Below are 22,789 nucleotides of genomic sequence, written 5' to 3'. Positions count from 1 at the left end.
TCGTGTGTGAAGATCGACCTCGTGGTGCTTGGAGCGGTGCTTGTGCGGGAGCGAGGCTCGGTGCTGTGAACGGGCCTAGCGATGCATGTGAGGCGGGCGGAGGATTCTCCGCACTGGAGGACTGAAGACAAGACGAGGGACAGATAAGGCCAATCCCCATTACATTTTACACGACGAGACAATTATTTTCCTTTAATCTATTCCTGTGTTTGTTGTTGAGTCTGGTATGCGGGATCCCGATTTAGGACATTTTCTTACCGGCGCATATTTTCCTGTCCTTGCTTTTATTTGCAATAAACCCTTGTATTATTTTCCATCCCCTGTTAAACCTGTGCCCGGTTGAATTAATTTTCCTTGCAGGATCGAAGCTGCCGTCGGCCCGATCCAGGTAAGCTTTTGCGCAGCCCTCCATTTTCCTTCTTCCTCCCGCGTCCATAGTCAAATCCGTGTTCGGTCGTCGCCTCCATTAAATCCGTTTAGGCCTATCCGTGGTCTCTGGTGTTAACCGGAGTCGCACGACAACTGCTAGTCAGTAGTGGGATTGAACCCTTAAAAAAAAAAAATTGGGTGTCAGAGTGTGGAGTATTTGAACGCAAAATTTTTTTAGTCGGAGGCGATAAATTTGATATAGTCGATTGGGCTTCAAGACGCTGACTGCGTGTCATTAAATTTAATTTTATTCCAGTTGGAAAAGCCGCGCGGGGAAAGCGATCTTCTCTCGACGGAGGAGAAGGTGAGCGATATGGAGGAAGGAAAGATGGAGGATGCGGGAAGCAGAGGGAAGTGAGTCGCAAGTAGTGGCGGTAGAGGGTAATGATGGAACTTCCCCCACCCTCGCGACGGCCCCGATAGATCTCCAGACCATAGTAAATTTATTAAATGCTCAGAGGGAGCGCAGTGAGTGAACCAGTAAAGAATTGAACAACAAGTACAGATACATTCAAAGTACACCGCCCCCATGCCAAATAAATAAATATCCTACGGCGCGGCAATACCACAGTGCAGCTCATCGAGGCTGCATTGGGAGGGAGAGGTATACACTAATTGATTGATTATTGTATAATTAAAATCAATAAAAGATTATCACAAAATATTTTCTTAATCAATTGGCTCATAGCATAACTAAACCACCAGTGCTTCATCCGAAGATGTATCTTTTAGAATTTAATTAAATAAGTCATTAATAAAAAATAAATAATGAATTGATTAATCAATAAATAATTAATCGATTAATCAATAAATAATTAATCGATTAAATGATTAATCAATAAATCAAAAATATCCTTGATAGCCACATCACTTGGTCACTCATGTCCAAATGATTAGCTTCCGAGCTTAAAAGGTGCCTGAGATATTGGCCAAATGAGAAAGAAAATAAATAAATAATTAATAATGAAAATAAATAAATAATAATCATTAAAAAATTAAATTATTAATCAATTCGGTCAAAGAACACATAAACCACCACCATTTCATCAGAATCTGCAACTGAAAAAAAAGAAAAGTCATTAATCGATAATTAAATAATTAATCGATTAATTGATTAATTGATTAATTAATAAATCAAAAATAGCCTTTGCAGCCAAATCACCTGGTCATTGGCATGTCCAAATATCAGCTTCCTAACTCAAAAGGTGCCTGAGTTAATGGTCAGAAGAGAAAGGAAATTTGATTATTAAATAAGTACTTAATTAATCGCTAATAATTAAATAACTCCTCAATTAATTGATTAATCAAAAAACAAAAAATACGGTTTTTGACAAAGGACTTGTTCACTATTGTGCCGAAATTTCAGCTTCCTAGCTCAAAGGCTCAGCATATCCTGAAACCAAATTAAGATCCATGCAATGGAAGCACAAAGGATCACAAACACCTTTTGCAACGAACCATCACTCTGCATTTAAGCCTGGTGTTGGCTTAGCGGTTAGGGTGCCGGCTTGGGATCCGAGGATCCTAGGTTCGAATCCTGATCGATCGCTGAATTAACGCCAGGGGGGTTGACTCAGCCTGTCATCCTTCCGAGGTCGGCAAATTGAGTACCAGCTTGCTGGGATGAATGATCCCGGTGTGTACCCCAATTTAGAATAGGTACACCGTATCCCTGCGCATCGTAAGAGGCGACCAAGGGTTGGCATCAGGAAGGGCATCCGGACATAAAAACATCGCCTCAAACAGGGAACCATGATTGTCATGGGGCCCGCAAGGCTAACCCCCGCTTTAGCGGGGAAAATGGCCTTAAAACGATCATTCATTCATTCATTCATATATATATATATATATATATATATATATATATATATATATATATATATATATATATATATATATATATGATGGCATCCTCCTGCACTGACGTTCCTTTTCCATTGAAGTTCCGAGGATGTACAAGCAAGTTCAACGCAGGACGAGGCCACCAGGCCAATCATGCCTTTGCATTTCTGCCAATATGTGTGTACCTGCCAATATAATTCCATGCGTTAAATACTCGAGAGTGAAAGACCCTTGCTTTGATGATGTCAGAACTCTCCTGTATATCACTCTCAAGTGATGACCCCCTGGTCCTTTCGCTGTCTATTCTGCTAATGAACCTTATTGCATTTATTCTATCTATACCTCTCTTTTATATCACCTCCTTTGCAATGTACCAAGTCCTGGCTCCTTCAATTGGTCCTCATAGCTGATTTAATCTCACCTTGCAATCAATCTACATAAGATTTTTTTTTTTAAAGTAAATATGTGTGGCATCGCGTCGTTCCTCGTGGGAGGGGATATTACAAGTGGTATGAAAATATGCCAATTCTGGAGGAATGAAGTCACCCATAAGGATGGGTTCCTTTGGTACTTACATAAATCTTCAACATTAATTTTGGTGAGGGAAAGAAAGGGGCAAGGAACTGAGTCTCAGTGTACTAACAATCATTATAATGAGACTACTTTAGAAACATTAAAATCTTGAGAAACAAGTAAATCACAAGTATACCAGCAATAGGTGGCCCAGCAGTCATGGGGATTGCCATGATCCCAAGCATGGCTCCAATGGCTTGTCCAGCAGATGCTTGTCCAACAAGCTCAAAGGCTATGGGAGCCATAATTGAGATGAAAGCACCGTCAGCTCCACCCATCAGTAAAACAGAGCAAATTAGCTCGGAGAAAGTGCGGCACAGCGGGACAAGCATCGACACCAGGCCGATCACAACAAAGGACAAAACCTAGTGGGTGGGATTTGGGACAATGAGACATTGTATTTGTTTTGCGAATTCCATCAAGTTGTGGAGGTCTGGATGCAATGTTACAATATTATGGTCTTGGTCTAACTTTACAAAACAATGATGGATATATATATATATAAGCAAAGATTTGCGGTTGGGAGTAAATCCAAATGACTCCATGGTAAGATCTCCAACCTTTAATTGAACAAACAATGACTCAACGTTTCGATTAACAACATGTGACAAAGAGTGATAAAACGCAGTGATAAAACGCACACCTCAAGAGTGATAAAATCATTTCAACTTCCCCTTATATGCAAAGTGGGCGGGGTATATGCAAAGTGGGGTGGGTAAAGCTGGACAGCCAATTAAACCGTATCACACCGCTCTCGTGAACGGAGACGTTACTGACCAAATTCAAAATTCAACCGCATATTAACGGCTCAAAACAATCCTGTAAGCAATGCTGGATTATAACTCAAGTGTTTAGAAAATCAGGAACAATCATTACATTTAATTAAAAGTTAAACTTGTAAACAATTAAATTGTAAATTAAATTAAAACTGTAAATATATTAAAGCAAAAATTTTTAACATAAAATAAAATTCCCATAATATCAAGATCATCACATGTGGCCCTATGCGGTAAAGGGGAATGCGGGAAGGAGGCGGGTTATAGGGGGCGATAAGATGGGAGGGGGAACCAGAGGGGGGGTTGGAAGCGGAGGGGGGGGGGGTTTGGGAGAGGGGTGGTTTGGAGGGAGGGGGGGAGGAGGCAAATTGTCCGAATAAAAACCTTGTGTGACATATTATGTGGACTCGTTGTTCAAAGTACGTAATGCCTGCCTCGTTTACACAAGAGTGGGTCGAACGCTACCGGTAAGTCAACTACCTCTTGTGTGATCGAGGTAACAGTTTCTTCTGTGTGCCAAGCCTCCAAAACACGTCTTCTGTTTCTGTTGGGTGTGGAACCCAAAATATTTACCCTATCCCATGAAGGTGTGTGGCCTTCCTTAAGGCCGTGTTTGGCAATAGCAGATCTGCTGGGATAATTATATTCAAATGCTTTTTGGTGTTCAGCAATACGTTGACCTAAGGTCCTCCCGGTTTCACCCACATACTCAGCTCCACAACCACAGGGCACTACGTATACCACCCCTGACCAATCCTTCCTCAGAAGCTTGTCCTTCACCCTCATAAGGGCTTGGCGAAGGGTGAAAATATGAAATATATATATATATATATATATATATATATAAATGTATATATATATAAATGTATATATATATAAATGTGTATATATATATATATATATATATATATATATATATATATATATCCATATCCATATATATATATATATATATATATATATATATATATATATATATATATATATATATATATATATATATATATACAGTCACGTGAAAAAGTAAGTACACCCCATGTAAAGTTTTGACTTTTTCAACATATTTCAACATACAGCTATTTGATCTTCATTTCAACAATATTGACAGATAAAGGTGATATAATATAACAAATATCATGAAACATTTACATTTTGTAGTCCATTGTATAATTTAAATAAACATAAATGCAAATTTTCGCATGTGGAAAAAGTAAGTACACCTTTGGCTCTAATAGGTGGTATTTCCCCCTTTGGCAGAAACAACCTCAAGTAGGCGTTTCTTATAACTGTCTACCAGTCTCTGACATCGACTGGGAGAAATTTTTGCTCACTCCTCCATGCAGAATTCTTTCAGCTGTGCGATGTTTGAGGGGTTTCTTGCATGCACAACTCGTTTCAAATCCCCCCACAACATCTCGATGGGATTTAGATCCGGGCTTTGACTTGGCCATTCCAGAACCCTCCATTTCTTTCTTTTCAGCCATTCCTTGGTGGATTTACTGGTATGTTTTGGGTCATTGTCATGCTGCAAGGTCCACCTTTGGTTGAGCTTCAACTTTCCGACAGATGGCCTCACATTATCCTCAAGCACCCTCTGGTACAATGAAGAATTCATAGTGGATTCTATGATAGTGAGCTGCCCAGGCCCTGATGCAGCAAAGCTGCCCCAAACCGTAATATTTCCAACACCATGCTTTACAGTTAGTATCAGGGTCTTGTTGTCAAATGCTGTCTTTGGTTTCACCAAACATGTCTTCTGGTACTGTGGCCAAATGGCTCTACATTTGACTCATCTGTCCAGAGCACATTGTTCCAGAAGTGCTGGTCTTTGCCTAGGTGTTCATTGGCAAACTTTAGTCTTGCCCTGATGTTCTTTCTGGACAGCAAAGGTTTCCTCCTGGCACACCTCCCATGGAGATCAAATTTGTGCTGCCTCTTTCTAATGGTAGACTCGTGCACTTTGACATCAACAGTGGCAAGAGCTACCTGTAGGTCCCGTGATGACATTCTGGGGTTCTTAGAGACTTCTTTCAGCATCTTGCAGTCTGCTCTCGGGCTGAACTTGCTGGGGCGGCCTGGCCTGAACAAGTTGGCAGTTGTTTGGAATCTTCTCCACTTGTGGATGATCTTCCGGACAGTCGAATGATTGATTTCGAATTGTTTGGAGATCTTTTTAAATCCCTTCCCAGACTCGTAGGCATCTATAACCTTCTTTCTGAAGGCCTCAGAGAGCTCTTTTGATCTAGGCATGGTGACGCCACACACTTCAACAACAAAGAGCAGACCAAACTAAATGTCAGGTTTAAATAAGACAGGTTCCTCCAAGATCCTCTCTAACGATGTTCTAATCATTTGCACCTGAGCTGGTGCACCTGATTCTAATTTTAGGTATTTGAAGTGGTGATAAATGTAGGGGTGTACTTACTTTTTCCACGTGCGAAATTTTCAGTTATGTTTATTTAAATTATACAATGGACGACAAAATGTAAATGTTTCATGATATTTGTTATATTATATCACCTTAATCTATCAATATTGTTGAAATGAAGATCAAATAGCTGTATGTTGAAATATGTTGAAAAAGTCAAAACGTTACATGGGGTGCACTTACCTTTTCACGTGACTGTATAGTGGCTATACACACAACAGGCCTTTTAAGGCCATTTTCCCTGCAAGAGTGGGGGTTAGCCTTGCGGTCCCCATGACAATCTTCTCCATTTTGCCCTATTTTCTACATCTCCCCTTGTTAACCCCCTTTCCCGCATTTCTTCTTCCACCACCTTTGACCAAGTCTTTCTCGGTCTTCCCTGTCCTCTACTTCCTTCGACATTCATTTCCATCACTCTTCTCACCCAGTCACTTTAATCCTTCCTCAACACGTGACCAAACCATCTCAACCTGTTTCTCTTCACAACATCCATCACAGGCTCCATTCCAATCATCTTTCGCAATTCATAATTTGTCCTCCTCTCTCTCAATGACACTCTGCACATCCACCGAACCATTCGCATTTCCACCCTTTCCAGCCTTCGTTGCTGCTCCACCTTCATTACCCATGTCTCGCTCCCATAAATCACAACACTTCTTACACATGCAGCAGACACCTTTCCCTTCAGCTTCTTACACATCCACCTTCTCCAGTCTGATCCACCTTTTCCAGTCTGATCCACCTTCTCCAACGACTATCCCCTCCTCATCAGCACACCACCCAGTTCCCAAAACTTCTTCCATGCAGATTTCACTCCAGCAACCATTGCAGAGACTGATCCACCTTCTCCATTCAACATGTGTCCTCGGTCGCAAAATGTTTTCACACCTTCCAGCTTCACGCCATCTCCAAGGTCCAAATCAACATTTCCTCCATCTGCAGCTCCCTCTGTGCACAACTTACACGTGAATGTAGCTGCCACACTGGTTAAAGACCCTCTCAGACCACTACATTTTTGATGAACCCACTCAGTGCACACTGCACATTGTACATTGAATGGAGTTCACTCCGACACCCTTCCTGCACACAGCACACGGCCACTTCCCAGTTCTTTCCACCTCACCACATGTTTTACCACTTGCCATCACCTTCGTTTTTCCGATATTCACCTTCAGACCTTTTGTCTCCACACATTCCTTCCACTTGTTCATCTTCTCCTTCAGTCCATCCATACTCTCCCCAATCAACACCAGATCATCTGCATACAACAACTCCCACGGTAAACCCTCCTTTACGTTCCGAGCCAGCACCTCCATCACAGCTACAAATAGTAGTGGACTTAGTACTGATCCCTGATGCACTCCCACCTTCACCTCAAACTCACGACTGTTCTCGTCCTTCATCCATACAGCTGTGCGCGATCTCTCATACATTGCCATCACTACTCTGATCAACCATTCCTCCACTCCTAACTTCCTCAATGCCCATATCACTACTTCATGTGGAACCCTGATGGTGCGTAGGCGAGATAGGGGGCACCTCCGGGACACAAAGGCGATCCCGGGGGAGGAGGCCGTTTCACAGCACCACTTGGTAGTGGTGCCTCGGGACATATATATGCATTTCACAGCACCACTTCAATCGAATGCTTTCTCCAGATCAACAAACCCAAGAAACAACTTCTTCCTCTTCTCCATATACTTCTGCTGCAACTGCCTTACAACAAAAAAGCGCATCTGTCGTTCCTCTTCCTGGCATAAATCCAAACTGCATTTGTCGATCTTCACTTTCTTCCTTATCCTCCTCTCCAACACCCTTTCCAATACCTTCATTCCATGCTCGAATAACTTTATCGCTCGATACGAGCCACAGTCCAGAGGGTCACCTTTCCCCTTGTATGGAGGGACGAGGGTACTCAGTTCCCAATCCACTGGAATGCGGCCTTCTTTCACCACCAGATTACAGATCTCGGTCATTATCTTCACACCCCAACTTCCCACTGCCTTCAACATATCTCCCACAACTCCCGTCGGCCCTCCTGCTTTTTTACTCTTCATTGCTTTTATCGCTTCCTCAACTTCCTTCTCGGTTATCTTCTCTGCCGGTCCTAAAACTGGGTTACTCTCTATGTTGCCACTCCATTCATTCTCTGCATTCAACAGCATTTCCATATGTCCCTTTCATCTTCCTTTAATTCCATCTGGGTCCATAACGATTTGTCCCACTTCATCCTTCAAGCAACTCACACCCATCACATCACACCTCTCTTTCGCTATCTGCTTTGCAATCCTGAATACCGCTCTCTGACCCCCTTCCGAATCCAAGCGTTCTCCGAACATTTTCCTACATGCCTCCTGCGCCTTTGCTACCTCCTTCTTTGCATCCTTCTTGGCTGCCTTTTAACCTTCATGCTCTGCCTCTTCTGCCCCCATACCCTATGCCTTCTGCCACTCCTTGAACTTCTTCCTCTTCTCGTCAATCCTCTTTCCAACTTCATCATCCCACCGCCATGTTTCTGAGTGCCTCGCTGGTCGTTTTGTCCATCCACATACCTCACCAACAGCTCCCAACAGACTATCTCGCATTGACATCCAACCACTTTCAAGCTCAACCACATCATCCTCTGCCATACTCAGCCTCTCTTTTAATGCCTCCCTCACTGTCACCTCTTTCAACCTCCACACCTTCATTCTCGGTTGGTACTTCACCCGCCGAGCTCTCCTCGCACCTTTCAACCTTATGTCGCAGACAACCAAGTGGGGGTGTGAAACAGCCTCCTCCCCCGGGATCACCTTTGTGTCCCGGAGGTGCCCCCTATCTCGCCTTCGCACCATCAGGTCGTCAACGGTTGTCGTTTACCCACCTGACGTGTATGTAACAAGCTTAATATCCTCTTTCTGGAACTGAGTATTACAAATCAACAAACCAGCTCCATCAGCAAACTCCAAAATCCTTTCACCTTCTCCATTCCTCACACCATATCTGTGACCCCATGAACTCCCTCATAACCATCTATACTCCTTCCCACATGTCCATTTAGGTCTCCTCCTACCACAACAACTTCCTCATCTTTCACGTTTTCCATCAGCTTCTCTATCGCACAGCAGAACTTGTCCTTCTCTTCATCACTCCAACCGACCTGCAGAGTATATCCCGAGATGACGTTCACCAAGAGCTTTCCAATCATCATTTTCACCATCATCAACCTTTCACTCACTCTTGTCCCGTGGTTCTGAACCTGGGTTCGACCGAACCCCAGGGGTTCAGTGAACCAGTCTCAGGGGTTAGGCGGAGGTCCAATGAAACGCATTGCAATTTGTTTTTTTGTTTTTTTTAGTTTTGTATCAATTTTGAATCTATGTGTAATTACGCTTATTTATTGATATTATTATTATTTTGCTATGTATGTTACGAACGAATGGAAATGTTATTTGTAATGGTATTCCCATCCCATTCATGGGTTCTCTGGTCTGTGTTTAAGATAAGTTGTTTCACACTGACTGTAGTAAGTTGAATCAATGAGCAACTTGCTAATTATTCTGTTGATGGTGCTTACTTGCTTACTTACTTACTGGATTTTGGACTTTGCAGGTGTTCGGAAATTCCAGTGAATAGCCTCGATTAGCTTGCCATGTGCCGTGCGTCATTGGTCGCGCCTTACTTTGGAGTTACCTGATTAATTGAAAAGTAAGTTGGAAATGTTTGTGGATATGCAGGGCGGGTTCAGTTATATTAAAGTCAAAAGTGGTTGGTGATTATAAAATATGATTGAATTACTCAGAAAATTAGGTGGAGGTGATATAACTCCTTTGGTCGCAATTCAAAACTATCAATTCACAGTTTTCTATGTAACATTATGATGGGATTTGAGGTGACATAGAGTTGAGTAGATAATAAATCCCGTCATCGTAACTATAAGTTTTTTTTTTTTGTTTTTTTTTTGTATACAAGATCGAGGCTCGTGAAAGAGCTAACATTAATCACACAAAAAGACAAACCGACACACAAAACACAAAAAACAAGGGGAGCGGCAGACAAGATGGGGAGAGAGGGGGAAGGACACAAAAGAGAGGGGGAAGAGGGGGAAGGACACAAACACAACATTTGAGAGCAGGGACATCGGGAGGACTTGGGGGGAGGTGGGAGAGGAATAAAACATATGAACACTGCAAGGACTCTGGGGTGAATTACCGGGGGTAGAAAAGATCAAGGTTCTCGATGGGGGAAGATAAGAGATGGTGGTGAACAGCTGTTTTAAAGACCTGGAGGGAGGAGTGGGATTGAAGGGAGTGGGGGAGTTTGTTCCAGAGGCGGGAGAAAAGGGGAATGAAAGAGTGAAGGTGAGCAGAGAGCCTAGACTTTGGCAGTTTAACCATAAGAGGGTTGCAGGCAGATCTTGTGCGACCTGAAGGAATATTGGGGGGACAGAGCACAGAGAGAGCTGGGGGAGCAAGGCCGGAGAGGAGTCGGTAGAAGACAGAAAGACCACCAACCTGCCTGCGGTGAGTGAGTGAAAGGCCCTCGGTGTTGACTACATCGCAGGAGATTCCAATGATTCTGAAAGCTTTGGCCTCAACAGCGTGAAGCCGAGCAAGGTGTGAGGCAGGAGCACCAGCCCAGAGGGGGGAACAGTATTCCATTGAGCTGCGGATGAAAGCCTTGTATGTGGTGAGGAGCTCAGGTGTGCCAAGGAAGGACTTCGCACGGCGGAGGATGCCCAGTCGGCGACTGGCTTTGGAGGCCAGCTTGGAAATGTGGTTTTCCCAAGAAAGATCATGGCAGATAGTGAGACCCAAAAGCTTGAGCGACAGAACTTCTTGGAGAGGATTGTTGAGAAAGTAGATGGGAGGGTTGTCCATTCGGTCCTTTCGGAGAGACATTGTAAGAGTGTGAGATTTGTCAGGATTGAAAGACATGTTCCACTTGTTTGACCAGTCTGTGATTTTGTCCAGGTCTGCAGAGAGTGAGGAGGCTGCAGACTGCCGATCTGAGGGATGAGGAATGGAGCGACAGAGAGTAGAGTCATCAGCAAAGAGATAGAGAGGATTTTCAAGAGAGTCAGAGAGATCATTTATGAAGACCAGAAAAAGCACAGGGCCCAGAACACTACCTTGGGGAACTCCAGCCTGAACAGGAAGAGGAGATGAGAGAAACCCATTCAGGGCCACACGTTGACTACGACCAGAGAGGAAGTCTGCCAGCCATGCATGGAGATTTCCATGGATACCAAAGGAGGAGAGTTTGGTGAGCAGAGCAGGGTGCCAGACCGTATCGAAGGCACGTGAAATGTCAAGGGAGACAGCTCTAATTTCCTGTTTGGTGTTGAGGACTTTGAAGTTATGTTTTCTTCGTTAAAATTTCTCAGTTATCAGAGGGGCACTGATTATATTTAAGCATGTTCCTTTTTTTATTTTTGTCATACAATTATTTGCCCGAACTCAATTAAGATCAGTTCGTTATTTTTTTCTTTTTTTTTGCAGTATGTCGAGCAAAAAAAGGAAGTGTCGATTTTCCGGTTGTGCGGCACGGGTTCACGTGTTTGAAGGATTACGTGCGGTACGGGTTCACGTGTTTGACAGAATGTGACAGAAGTCAGCGTCCTCAATGCATGCTTTGCAATGTCAAGTTGAGCAACTCCAGCCTAGCACCAGGAAAACTATGGGAACACTTCAAAAAACTGCACGGCGAGGGGCAGTACAAAGACGCAATGCTGGATGAATTCAAATTGAAGAGAGTCCGATTCGATGCAAGTGCTACCTTGCCCACTCTCGGCTTCGTTCCAAATGACAAACCGATCCTCACCACGTCGTATGAAGTTGCGTACCTGATCGCAAAGCAGGGCAAACCACACACCGTTGGCGAGACAATCATCAAACCGGCCGCGTTGAAGATGGCCAACATCATGCTGGGAAAAGCTGCTGAAAACAAGTTGTCTCTCGTTCCACTCTCAAATGACACCATCAGATGCAGAATCGACGACATGAGCGACGACATCCTCGCCCAGGTAGTTGCACATTTAGTCGCGAGCCCGACGAAATTCAGCCTTCAACTCGACGAGACCACCGACGTTTCGAATTTGAGCCAGCTAATCTTATTTGTGTGTTATGTCAAAGGAGACGAGATCAAGGAAGACTTTCTGTTCTGCAAGCCTCTCACAACAACGATGAAGGCAGCTGACATGAAGAAGCTTGTGGACGACTTCTTCAGAAGCAACGGCCTCTCGTGGAACATGGTGTCGGCAGTTTGCTCGGACAGAGCTCCAGCCATGCTGGGATGCAACTCCGGTTTTGGAGCGCTGGTGAAGGCCGATGCACCACACATCATCGTCACGCACTGCGTCCTGCACAGACACGCGCTGGCATCAAAAAACGCTGCCTCCAAAACTGGCCAATGTTCTGAAAATCGTCGTTGAAACTGTGAATTACGTGCGAAGCCGTGCTCTGAATCATCGCATCTTCAAAGAGCTGTGCAATGAAATCGGCTCTGAATTCGAAGTCCCTCTCTACCACTCTAACGTTCGATGGTTATCACGAGGGAAGGTAGTGAGCCGTGTTTTTGCCTTGCGTGTAGAATTAGCCCTGTTTTTGCGTGAACACCAGCATTGCCATGCAACGCACTTCCAAGCGTCAGAGTTCATCCTCGCCTTGGCGTACTTGGCTGACATCTTCGACGCACTCAATCATCTCAATTGCCAGATGCAGGGCGGTGGAGTGAATGTCATCGAATCTGAAGAAAAGCTGAGCGCTTTCCGAAAGAAGTTACCGTTGTGGAGGCGGCGAACAGAGAACGACAACTTCGTGAACTTTTCGCTACTGGACGAGTGCGTGAGCGAGATCGAAGATGAGTCTGAAGTTGGAGGCACTGCTGTACCGGGGGAGCTGAAGCAAGCGATTGCCACTCACTTGGATGAGCTGGAAAAGCCATTCGACGGCTACTTCCCCGACCAAGAGCAATACCCAGCATGGGTGCGGCAGCCGTTTACTTTCGATGTTGCAACGGCAGATGTCAACGACCAATACCTCGACGACCTCATCGAACTTCAGCAGAGCCAGACTCAACAACAACTCTTCGGCACAACAATGCTCTCAACGTTTTGGTGCCGCCAAATGGAAGGGTATCCTCACATCGCTAAAATTGCCCTTGAGATCCTCACGCCGTTCGTTACAACGTATCTCTGCGAGCATGCGTTTTCGAAACTGGTGGACATTAAAACAAAGCAAAGGAGCAGGCTTGCATGCGAAAATGATTTGAGGGTGGCCATTGCCAAAACAAAACCACGCATTTCCCAGATCGCCTCCCGAAAAGAAGAACAGAAAACGCATTAAGATGCAATTCTTCTTAATTTTTTGGTCAAACTTGAGGGGTTCCGCGAGTGTTCGGTGGGTTTCGTTAGGGTTTGGCGCCTTTAAAAAGGTTAAGAACCACTGCTCTAGTCACACTCACCACACTGTCTACAAACTCCTCAGAAAACAGGACACCAACACCATGCACGCCTTCTGGGCACCCTTGCCACACAAACTTGTATTTCTGTCCCTGCCTACCCTTCACCATTCTCACACCACTTCCCTTCCATCTCGTCTCCTGCACACAACATATGTCCACTCTTCTTCTGACCAATACTTCCACCACTTCTCCTGATCTCCCTGTCATTGTCCCTACGTTCCATGTCCCAAACCTCAGAAACCGATCTCCACGTTGATGTTGGGTATCAGACGTTTCGTCGTCATAAATGGAATGATTTCCACCCTTGCTTCGATCGGGTTCCCCACCTTGAGTTTTGACGAGAGGGAGTGAGGTCCCCCACGGGGTACTTCGGGCTGTACCCTGCCCATATGTAATTGTAATTGTGATGGTTCCCTTTTTGAGGCAATGTTTTATGGCCGGATGCCCTTCCTGATGCCAACCCTTTTAGTCGACTGTTACAACACGCAGGGATACGGTGCACCTATTCTAAACCGGGGTACACACCAGTAATGTATATATATATATATATATATATATATATATATATATATATATATATATATATATATATATACATATATATATATATATATACATATATATATATATACATATATATATACATATATATATATATATATACATATATATATATATATATATATACATATATATATATATATATATATATATATATATATATATATATATATATATATATATGTATTAGAGAGAATATATATATACATATATATATATATATATATATATATATATATATATATACATATATATATATATATATATATATATATATATATATATATATATATATATATATATATATATATATATGTATATATATGTATGTATATGTATATGTATTATCTATGTTTGTGGAGAACAGACATTTTAAACAATTTTTTAATCATTCGTGGTGCTTCTGCAGATATATCTTGCAGGTCAAAGATATGAACTTGGCACATCATTATAGACATGGGAATGTGAAAGGGTATATGGCCATCTTTATAAGCTCTTGATAATCTGTTGATTTTGAATTGTTGCATCACAAAGTTTTTCCAAGTATTTGTCTCAGGGAAAATCCACATACATCAAGTTGAATTAGTTACATTTTCATCTCGAATACCAAAATAAAAGTTATCCCAATGCTGTGCTCCTGATTTAGAACTAGGGAAAATACAGATGTGAAAAACCCACATCGCAATATCAATCAGCAACAAGTTGGCTATGCAGACAAACCTGTAAATAGACTTTACTTGTTCCAGGCAGCCAGTCTGCTACATGTCCACAGGCTAGACGTCCAACCCCGGATGTTACTCCCAAGCAGACCAAAAGAATTTCACCGTTTGCCTTGGGAAACCTTTCAGAGACAAACTTCATCTGGGATAAACAATGAGATATAGTTAGATAAATTTGAGGGCAAGCACGTACCAAAAAAAACCCCCAGCTTTTTCCCCTTTATCACCATCCAAGTTACCCAATAATTTTGGCACACACGTTTTTTTTCTCATCTAAATTGCCACAATGAAGTTATCACATTTGAGAGCACGTGTGCATTTCCAGCCATTTACGTATTACGTACATTCGATCAGAAATGCTTTGATCTGTTGTGTCTGAGGAATTTGAGGGGGATTGTTATTGGAAGGGCGAAGGAGATAGTGAGCAAGGGAGGAATTTGGAATAGTGTTACAGTTGGGATGCTTGTAGAAAAAAAAAACCCAGCAAGGAATTCTTCAGACTGTGTGGATATGTCTTTTTAAAACTTTCGACTTTTGAATTGTATTGTTTTGTAAGTTTTTTACGCCATCACTTGGGGAGTAACCACTGAGTTTAATCACCTGCTAGGAAATAACATTGCGAGCAATGTCCAGACTGCTTGAAGAGATGGGGAACAAATCACATTGAACACTGAATGGATAAATAAGGTTTCGGTGTGTATGTTTTCCACACCAACACACCAAAATAACCTTCACCCTTGTTCAATATCAAATGGATTATGATGTACAGTGCATTCAGAAAGTATTCAGACCCCTTCACTTTTTTCACATTTTGTTATGTTGCTTTGTGCTGAAATCGTTGAAATTCAATTTTTCCCTCATCAATCTCCACTCAATACCCCATAATGACAAAGAGAAAACAGCATTTCAGAAAGTTTTACAAATTTATTAAAGAGAAAAAAACTTAAATATCACATTGACATAAGTATTCATACCCTTTGCTATGACACTTGAAATTTAGCTCAGGTGCCTCCCATTTCTCTTGATCTTTGAGATGTTTCTACACCTTGATTGGAGTCCACCTGTGATAAATTCAATTGATTGGACATGATTTGGTAAGGCACACAACCTGTCGATATAAGGTCTCACAACTGACAATGCATATCAGAGCAAAAACCAAGCCATGAGGTCGAAGGAACTGCCTGCAGAGCTCAGAGACAGGATTGTGTCGAGGCACAGATTTGGGGAAGCCTACAAAAAAAATTCTGTTGCATTGAAGGTCCCCAAGAGCACAGTGGTCTCCATAATTCTCAAATGGAAGAAGTTTGGAACCAGGACTCTTCCTCGAGCTGGCCGCCCGGCCAAACTGAGCAATCGGGGGAGAAGGGCCTTGGTAAGAGAGGTGACCAAGAACCCGATGGTCACTCTGGCTGAGCTCCAGAGATCCTGTGTGGAGATGGGAGAAACTTCCAGAAGGACAACCATCACTGCAACACTCCACCGATCTGGGCTTTATGGCAGAGTGGCCAGACGGAAGTCTCTCCTCAGTGAAAGACACATGAAAGCCCACTTGGAGTTTGCAGAAAAGCACCTAAAGGACTCTCAGACTGTGAGAAACAAGATTCTGTGGTCTGATGAAACCAAGATTGAACTGTTTGGCTTCCGTCTGGCCACTCTGCCATAAAGCCCAAATCGGTGGAGTGTTGCAGTGATGGTTGTCCTTCTGGAAGTTTCTCCCATCTCCACACAGGATCTCTGGAGCCCAGCCAGAGTGACCATCGGGTTCTTGATCACCTCGCTTACCAAGGCCCTTCTCCCCCGATTGCTCAGTTTGGCCGGGCGGCCAGCTCTAGGAAGAGTCGTGGTTGTTCCAAACTTCTTCCATTTAAGAATTATGGAGGCCACTGTGCTCTTGAGAACCTTCAATGCAGCAGAAATCTATTTGTAGGCTTCCCCAGATCTGTGCCTCAATGCAATCCTGTCTCTGCGCTCTGCAGGCAGTTCCTTCGACCTCATGGCTTGGTTTTTGCTCTGATATGCATTGTCAGCTGTGATACCTTATGTAGACAGGTGTGTGCCTTTCCAAATCATGTCCAATCAATTGAATTTACCACAGGTGGACTCCGATCAAGGTGTAGAAACATCTCAAAGATGATCAAGAGAAATGGGAGGCACCTGAGCTAAATTTCAAGTGTCATAACAAAGGGTATGAATACTTATGTCAATGTGATATTTCAGTGTTTTCTTTTTAATAAATTTCCAAAACTTTCTAAAATCCTGTTTTCTCTTTGTCATTTTGGGGTATTGAGTGAAGATTGATGAGGAAAAAAATGAATTTAATCGATTTCAGCATAAGGCTGCAACATAACAAAATGTGAAAAAAGTGAAGGGGTCTGAATACTTTCTGAATGCACTGTATCTTAGTAAAGCCAGGCCTACATATATTCGGTTCATAATTTGTGGGGTTTTGATCCATTTTGCAGGTTAAAATAACGGCAAAAGCTGCTCTATACACAATGGTGCCATCAAATAGCAGAGACAAAGTTATTGTATATGAAAATATATATATTGTCGAGTCTGTGGCCGATGAAAACCATCCTTGGACGGATAGCTGAACAGTTCACTCTGAGGCAGCAGTTCAAAACTTGCCGGTACTTTTTTGGCGCGGGCGAAGAAAACCAGGGTGCTTTCCTCAGTCGGCCACTACAGGGTTTATTCCTCAAACCCACAAACACAGAAACGAGACAAGGAAAGTCAACAATACAAGAAATGAAATGTAACAAATAATGGTAATGAAATAATTGTAAACCAATAAAAATGAATAAACCAATAAAAATAAAAATGACACACTGGGGAAAGGTAAAAGAAAAGAAATGTTCCCTTTTTATAGTGCCGGCAATTTGCTTTGCGTCACAAAAATGCGCCAGGGAGCATGATGGTCGCGGCAGTCCATCCAGCCATCCTCGTGGGAAAACGCTCCAGCAATGGCGCTAAAACTGCAAGACGAAAACGCCCAGGCATGACGAAAGCAGCCAACTGGCCCCTCCTTGCCTCCACCACCAAGCGAGATGTGGCTTCCAACTCCTCCGCACAGCTCCATAGCCAACAACACCCATGGCTCCAACACTGCAAGGGCTCCACAAAGCTCCGAACGCACACGAGAACGGCGACCACCCGCCGCGAAGCCAGTACCAGAGAGAGAGAGAGAGAGCGAGAGAGAGACTGATTCTTCCTCTTTACTTCTCCCCGAACCTTCCAGCTCTCTGACGTCATATGACAAATCGCCGCGTTCCACCCATCGTTCCATGGTCGGGCTCGGCGAATGACGAAGCTCGACGCATGATCTGCCAGCCACGATAGTTTCCACACCCTTCATCCCACTCTGGGTGTGTGGCCTGGTTCCTTCGTCGGTTGGTGTGGCGGGGTTTATTATCCGATCGTAATGTCCGGGTCTTTGTCGGCATTATGTGGGTTCTCGGGTTTAATGGAGCGATTGCCTGGCTGGCCGAGTGGATGTAAAAAATCACAAGGGAAAATCACAGGAGGCAAGTACATACTGGGAATTATCCTTAAGCCCTATTTAACTAACACAAAACCACCCTCCGTGTGGTGACACATAAACAACCTAAAGCTCACGGGTTCCCTGCTTATGTACATCGAGATGTCTTCTACACGTCATACGGTCCATGCTAATCCATACATTTCTATCTCCATTGTGGCAATTCGTCCTCTACCCCCACAAACGTAACAATATATACATATTTATGACCACTCCTTTTTGCATCGTTATGATGCATAGGGCTGCCGAAGCAGTTTCTAGGCTATTGGGCACAATCCTGGATGGGTCACCACTCTGACGCAGGATACTGGAGTGGCTCATTCATCCCAGTAAGCTGGTACTCAATTTTCCGACCTCGGAAGGATGACAGGCTGAGTCAACCCACCTGGTGTTAATTCAACAGCAAGAGACAGGGTTCTTGAACTCAGGACCCTGAGATCTCAAGCCAGCCACCTTAATCGTTAACCCAACACCAGGTATATATTTATTGGCATGTCACCCAGCGATTAAGACCACTGGGTGACGAATGACCAATCGTTTTTACTCCTGAGGCGAACTCTGAATTCTTGCCGGTTATTTTTATGGCACGCGTGGGATGGAAGGCAGCGAATTGCTTACCTGTACGAAAGCACACAGGTTTATTCCCGAAGCCACAACAAATAAACGAACACAACAAATGAAAAATTCCACAATAATTATTTTATAAAAATAAATGCAAGACGAAATAAATGTTGAAGTAAACCAATTGCAATTCCTACTTTGAGGATCCTCCATCAGACACAAAAACAAACACACAGGGGAATGATAAAGTAAAAGAAATGTTCTTTTTTTGATATCATGCAGCCACTTAGCTGGTCCCAACGAGTTCATTTGTAAAGGTGATGGCGATGGTCCGGTCCAAATGCCTCCCACGCCGGAGCGGCCAAAATGGCGCCGGCGGATGACAGTGACGCGCACTCAGCCATCGAGCGAGCTGTGAAAACGGCCCTCTTTTGCTCTCTCTCAGTCCCTCCCCCAAACGGCACGGCCTTCAGTCCACCACGGGCCCAGCAGTCTCCAAAACCTCCTTCAATAGCCACCACCACAGCTAAGAGCTCCTTGCTCTCAAAAGTGCACACCAAAAACTACCTCAGCACACAAACAGAGAAAAATGGCGCCCCCTCCTCCTCGAGAATATCACCAGAGAACGACCGAGAAAGAGCCAAGAGACACGCTCTTCTTCCTCTTGCTCGAAGCTTCTCTCCTGATATCACACTGTCCGATGGCCGAGCTCCATCGAATCCCCCATGTCTGCTCGACCAATGACGAAGCTCGGGGCGTGGCCTGCCGGTTATGATCTTTTGGAGGTGGGGTTTAGTTGCCGACCGGCTCTGCCTGGCTTTCCGGGTCGGTTGTTGTTATTGTTGTTGTTGTAACGGAGGTTTTTATGGCCGGCCTTGTAAATGTAAAAACGTAGGGAAAGCGACAAAGAGAAACCACATACTGGGGAAACTAGCCTTAATCCCTAACTAGTTATCACCACTTCACCCCTCGTTTGAAGATACATAAACAATCTTAAGCGACAATTTTCCTACTTAGTAGATTGAGATGTCTCCTACGCCGTGTCCAGGGTCCATGCTATAATTATAGTTCTACCTTTATTATGGGATTCCTCCATCCACCCGCAGAAACGTAACAATATCTCATATTCTTGGGAAAAATTCCAGGGCCATAGAAAAGGCCCCTTTATATGCTATGTGGCTAACTATAGAAAAGAAGGGACATTCCAATACTTGTAGAAAATGCCAAACAATAGAAAAGGGATATTCAAAAAATATATTGTGTGCATGCTGCACTACCCTCGTGTTCTTAGGAGGAACCTAGTAATGCTCTAGAAAAGTTCATATAAAGGGGTGCCCTACATCTGGAAAATAAAACACATTTACTTCTTCATGCCGCTGTATGAATCTAATTTTTAAAAGGTGACATCGGGGCCCTGGGGGTCAGGCAAAGCTTCACCAAGAATCACATGAGGAGGGTTGGTGTCAAAAGACTGTCCAAAAAAGTCACTAATTTTGTGTACAGCTCCTTATAACATCCTGAAAACATAGCCATGGTTGTGTGGGCCCTTCCATATTCAAATACATTTGCAACTAAACATAGTATATGAAAGTGCCATTGTCATTTATTTACAATGGTGGTTTACAAGGTCAATGTGTTTACAAACTATGTCTTCATAAACAGCTTGCCTAGGTTGCCACCATGATTTTGCACAAACATTCTGGATAACTTGGGTTCCCTGGAGAAGTAAAGTAGTGTAACTTTATTTGATAAATGGTGAGGAAATAACCAGTTCACAGGCCTGCAGCAAATGCTCAGCGCAGGGACCTGTGCAGAAAATGTAAGTTCGGCCATCTTTAGAGTTGAGGCTCCAGCAACTCAGCGGTGGCCATTGGGTGTGGTTGTGTTGTGTTTGGGCTGCTACTTTCATGACAATATATTTTTTACCATCATAATGTTTAAGGAGTGAAGGCGCTTCAATATTTGTCAGTGTCCTTCCTTCCATCCGTCCGTCCATCTCCAATGAAGAAGAAGAACCTTTCTAACCCACCGTGTTTAATTCTAAAGTGTAATTCGAGAGGGTTCTAAAGAATCATTCTAAAGGGTTATTCGAATGGGTTCCGTTCAATTCTAGGCTTTGCCTAATTCATATTAAAAATTCCAAACTGAACCGCTTCCTTCAGACATGGGTGCAATTTTTCAGCGGTGAAGCAACTTCAATATTTGGCTATTTGCTTCCTTCTATCTGTTCGTCAAAAATGTATAGTAACTTTTCCAACCCACCATGCTTAATTCTAATGGGTTCTAAAGGGTAATTCGATAGCGTTCTAAAGGGGAAACCTAAAGGGTTATAAAGGGTAATTCTAATGGGTTTTGCTCGTTTCTAGGCTTTGAATGATCGTTTTTTTGTTTTTTTAAAGGCCATTTTCCCCGCTAGAGCAGGGGTTAGCCTTGCGGGCTCCATGACAATCATGGTTCCCTGTTTGAGGCAATGTTTTTTTTTATGGCCGGATGCCCTTCCTGACGCCAACCATTGGTCGCCTCTTACGATGCGCAGGGATACGGTGTACCTATTCTAAATCCGGGTACACACCGTGATCATTCATCCCAGCAAGCTGGTACTCAATTTGCCGACCTCGGAAGGACGACAGGCTGAGTCAACCCCCCTGGCGTTAATTCAGCGATTGACCGGGATTCGAACCCAGCATCCTCGGATCCCAAGCCGGCACCCTAACCGCTAAGCCAACACCAGGCTTTGCCTATTTCATATTAAAATGCCAAACTGAACTGCTTCCTTCGGACATGGGTGGGATTTTTTTTCTTCAAAATAAATGGGAATAATTTTATGCATAGAGAAAATATTTTTTTAAATCTGTGACAATGCGGGAGTCAAAACCAGGGCCTCTCGCTTACATGGCGAAAGCTCTATCAGTGACACACAAGTCTACATTGCCCAAATATCAGGAGGCTACACAGCCTTCCGTGAGCCCTGAGGCTACGCAGAGTTTCATATGCCTGTACTCCATGGCCAGCACCAAAGTCAGTGCGAACCAGTGAGTGGACATGAGGCATTAGTGGCATCTTCTAACAACATTTATACAAGCAGCATTTACCTTTTGCTTTTCAATGCTGCGTATATGAAATATTAAATTACCAGGTGAACGTAGGGAACAAAGTAGCCACAAAGAGCCAATGGAACACCAAAGGCCCAGAGGCGGAAGCCCAAGACTGTAAAAGGCTTGACGAATTCACAGGTGCACTTGAAATCCGACCTCTTGACTTGTTTATGAGCTCTAAACCAAGCCAGACAACCAGTGCAGGACTTGGAACTCTCCTTGCTTGTAATTTCTGAAGTTGTTCGAGGTCGTGACACAGCCAAGGGGTGAGTCAGAGGTTGAAAATCTTGAGTTGGCGGACGATAGCTGAGGCTGGCAAAGATTAGGATGGCGATGAAGATGCTGAGAATCTGAGGTGTGGGAAAAAAGGAGAAAAAAGGTAGGGGAGAGGGAGCTGGAAAGGCAGGGTGGAAAGACAAGGACAAAGCAGTGAAGAGCAAGAGATAATAAATAGCCCAAAAATGTAGTGTAAAAACAGAGGAAAAAGAGAGGTTAGAAATAATGAAGGGTAGAAAGAAGAGTGTGTGAAAACAACAAAGAATATGTAAGCAGTTGCTCAAGTGTGTATAAAGAAAGAAAGAGTGGCAAATGGATGGAGTCACAATGACAGAATTCAATCAAGTCCTGAATGTGTGAATAAAGTCCTGAATACAGCGGAAATTTCCAGTCGTGGTGACAGAATGGCGACGTGTCCAGGATTTGTTCTCAGCCAAATAAGTGTTCACGACTCATCCTGATAAACTGTGAGGCTTCTTCACGAATATGGGCCTCCATTGCCACCACCATAATTGGCATTGCCCTTCTAAGCTTTATCAACACTCATC

The 22,789-nt window shown here is 43.5% G+C and overlaps 1 protein-coding gene across 1 annotated transcript in view; it reads right to left on the bottom strand.

The window, feature by feature from the left end:
* LOC137428961 (uncharacterized) overlaps window positions 1-22,789 on the bottom strand; it is a 110,069-nt gene that overhangs the window by 26,853 nt on the left and 60,427 nt on the right. The window contains exons 5-7 of the mRNA XM_068118881.2: window positions 22,004-22,315; window positions 14,773-14,913; window positions 2,981-3,209 (exon numbers count right to left, since the gene is read on the bottom strand). Coding sequence (XP_067974982.2) covers window positions 2,981-3,209; window positions 14,773-14,913; window positions 22,004-22,315 — 682 coding nt within the window. The remainder of the gene's footprint in view (window positions 1-2,980; window positions 3,210-14,772; window positions 14,914-22,003; window positions 22,316-22,789) is intronic.

Source organism: Myxine glutinosa, chromosome 6, assembly GCF_964187855.1.
Source record: "Myxine glutinosa chromosome 6, kmMyxGlut1.1, whole genome shotgun sequence".
NCBI classification, from domain to species: domain Eukaryota; kingdom Metazoa; phylum Chordata; class Myxini; order Myxiniformes; family Myxinidae; genus Myxine; species Myxine glutinosa.
This window is presented reverse-complemented; position numbering and strand designations above follow the sequence as displayed.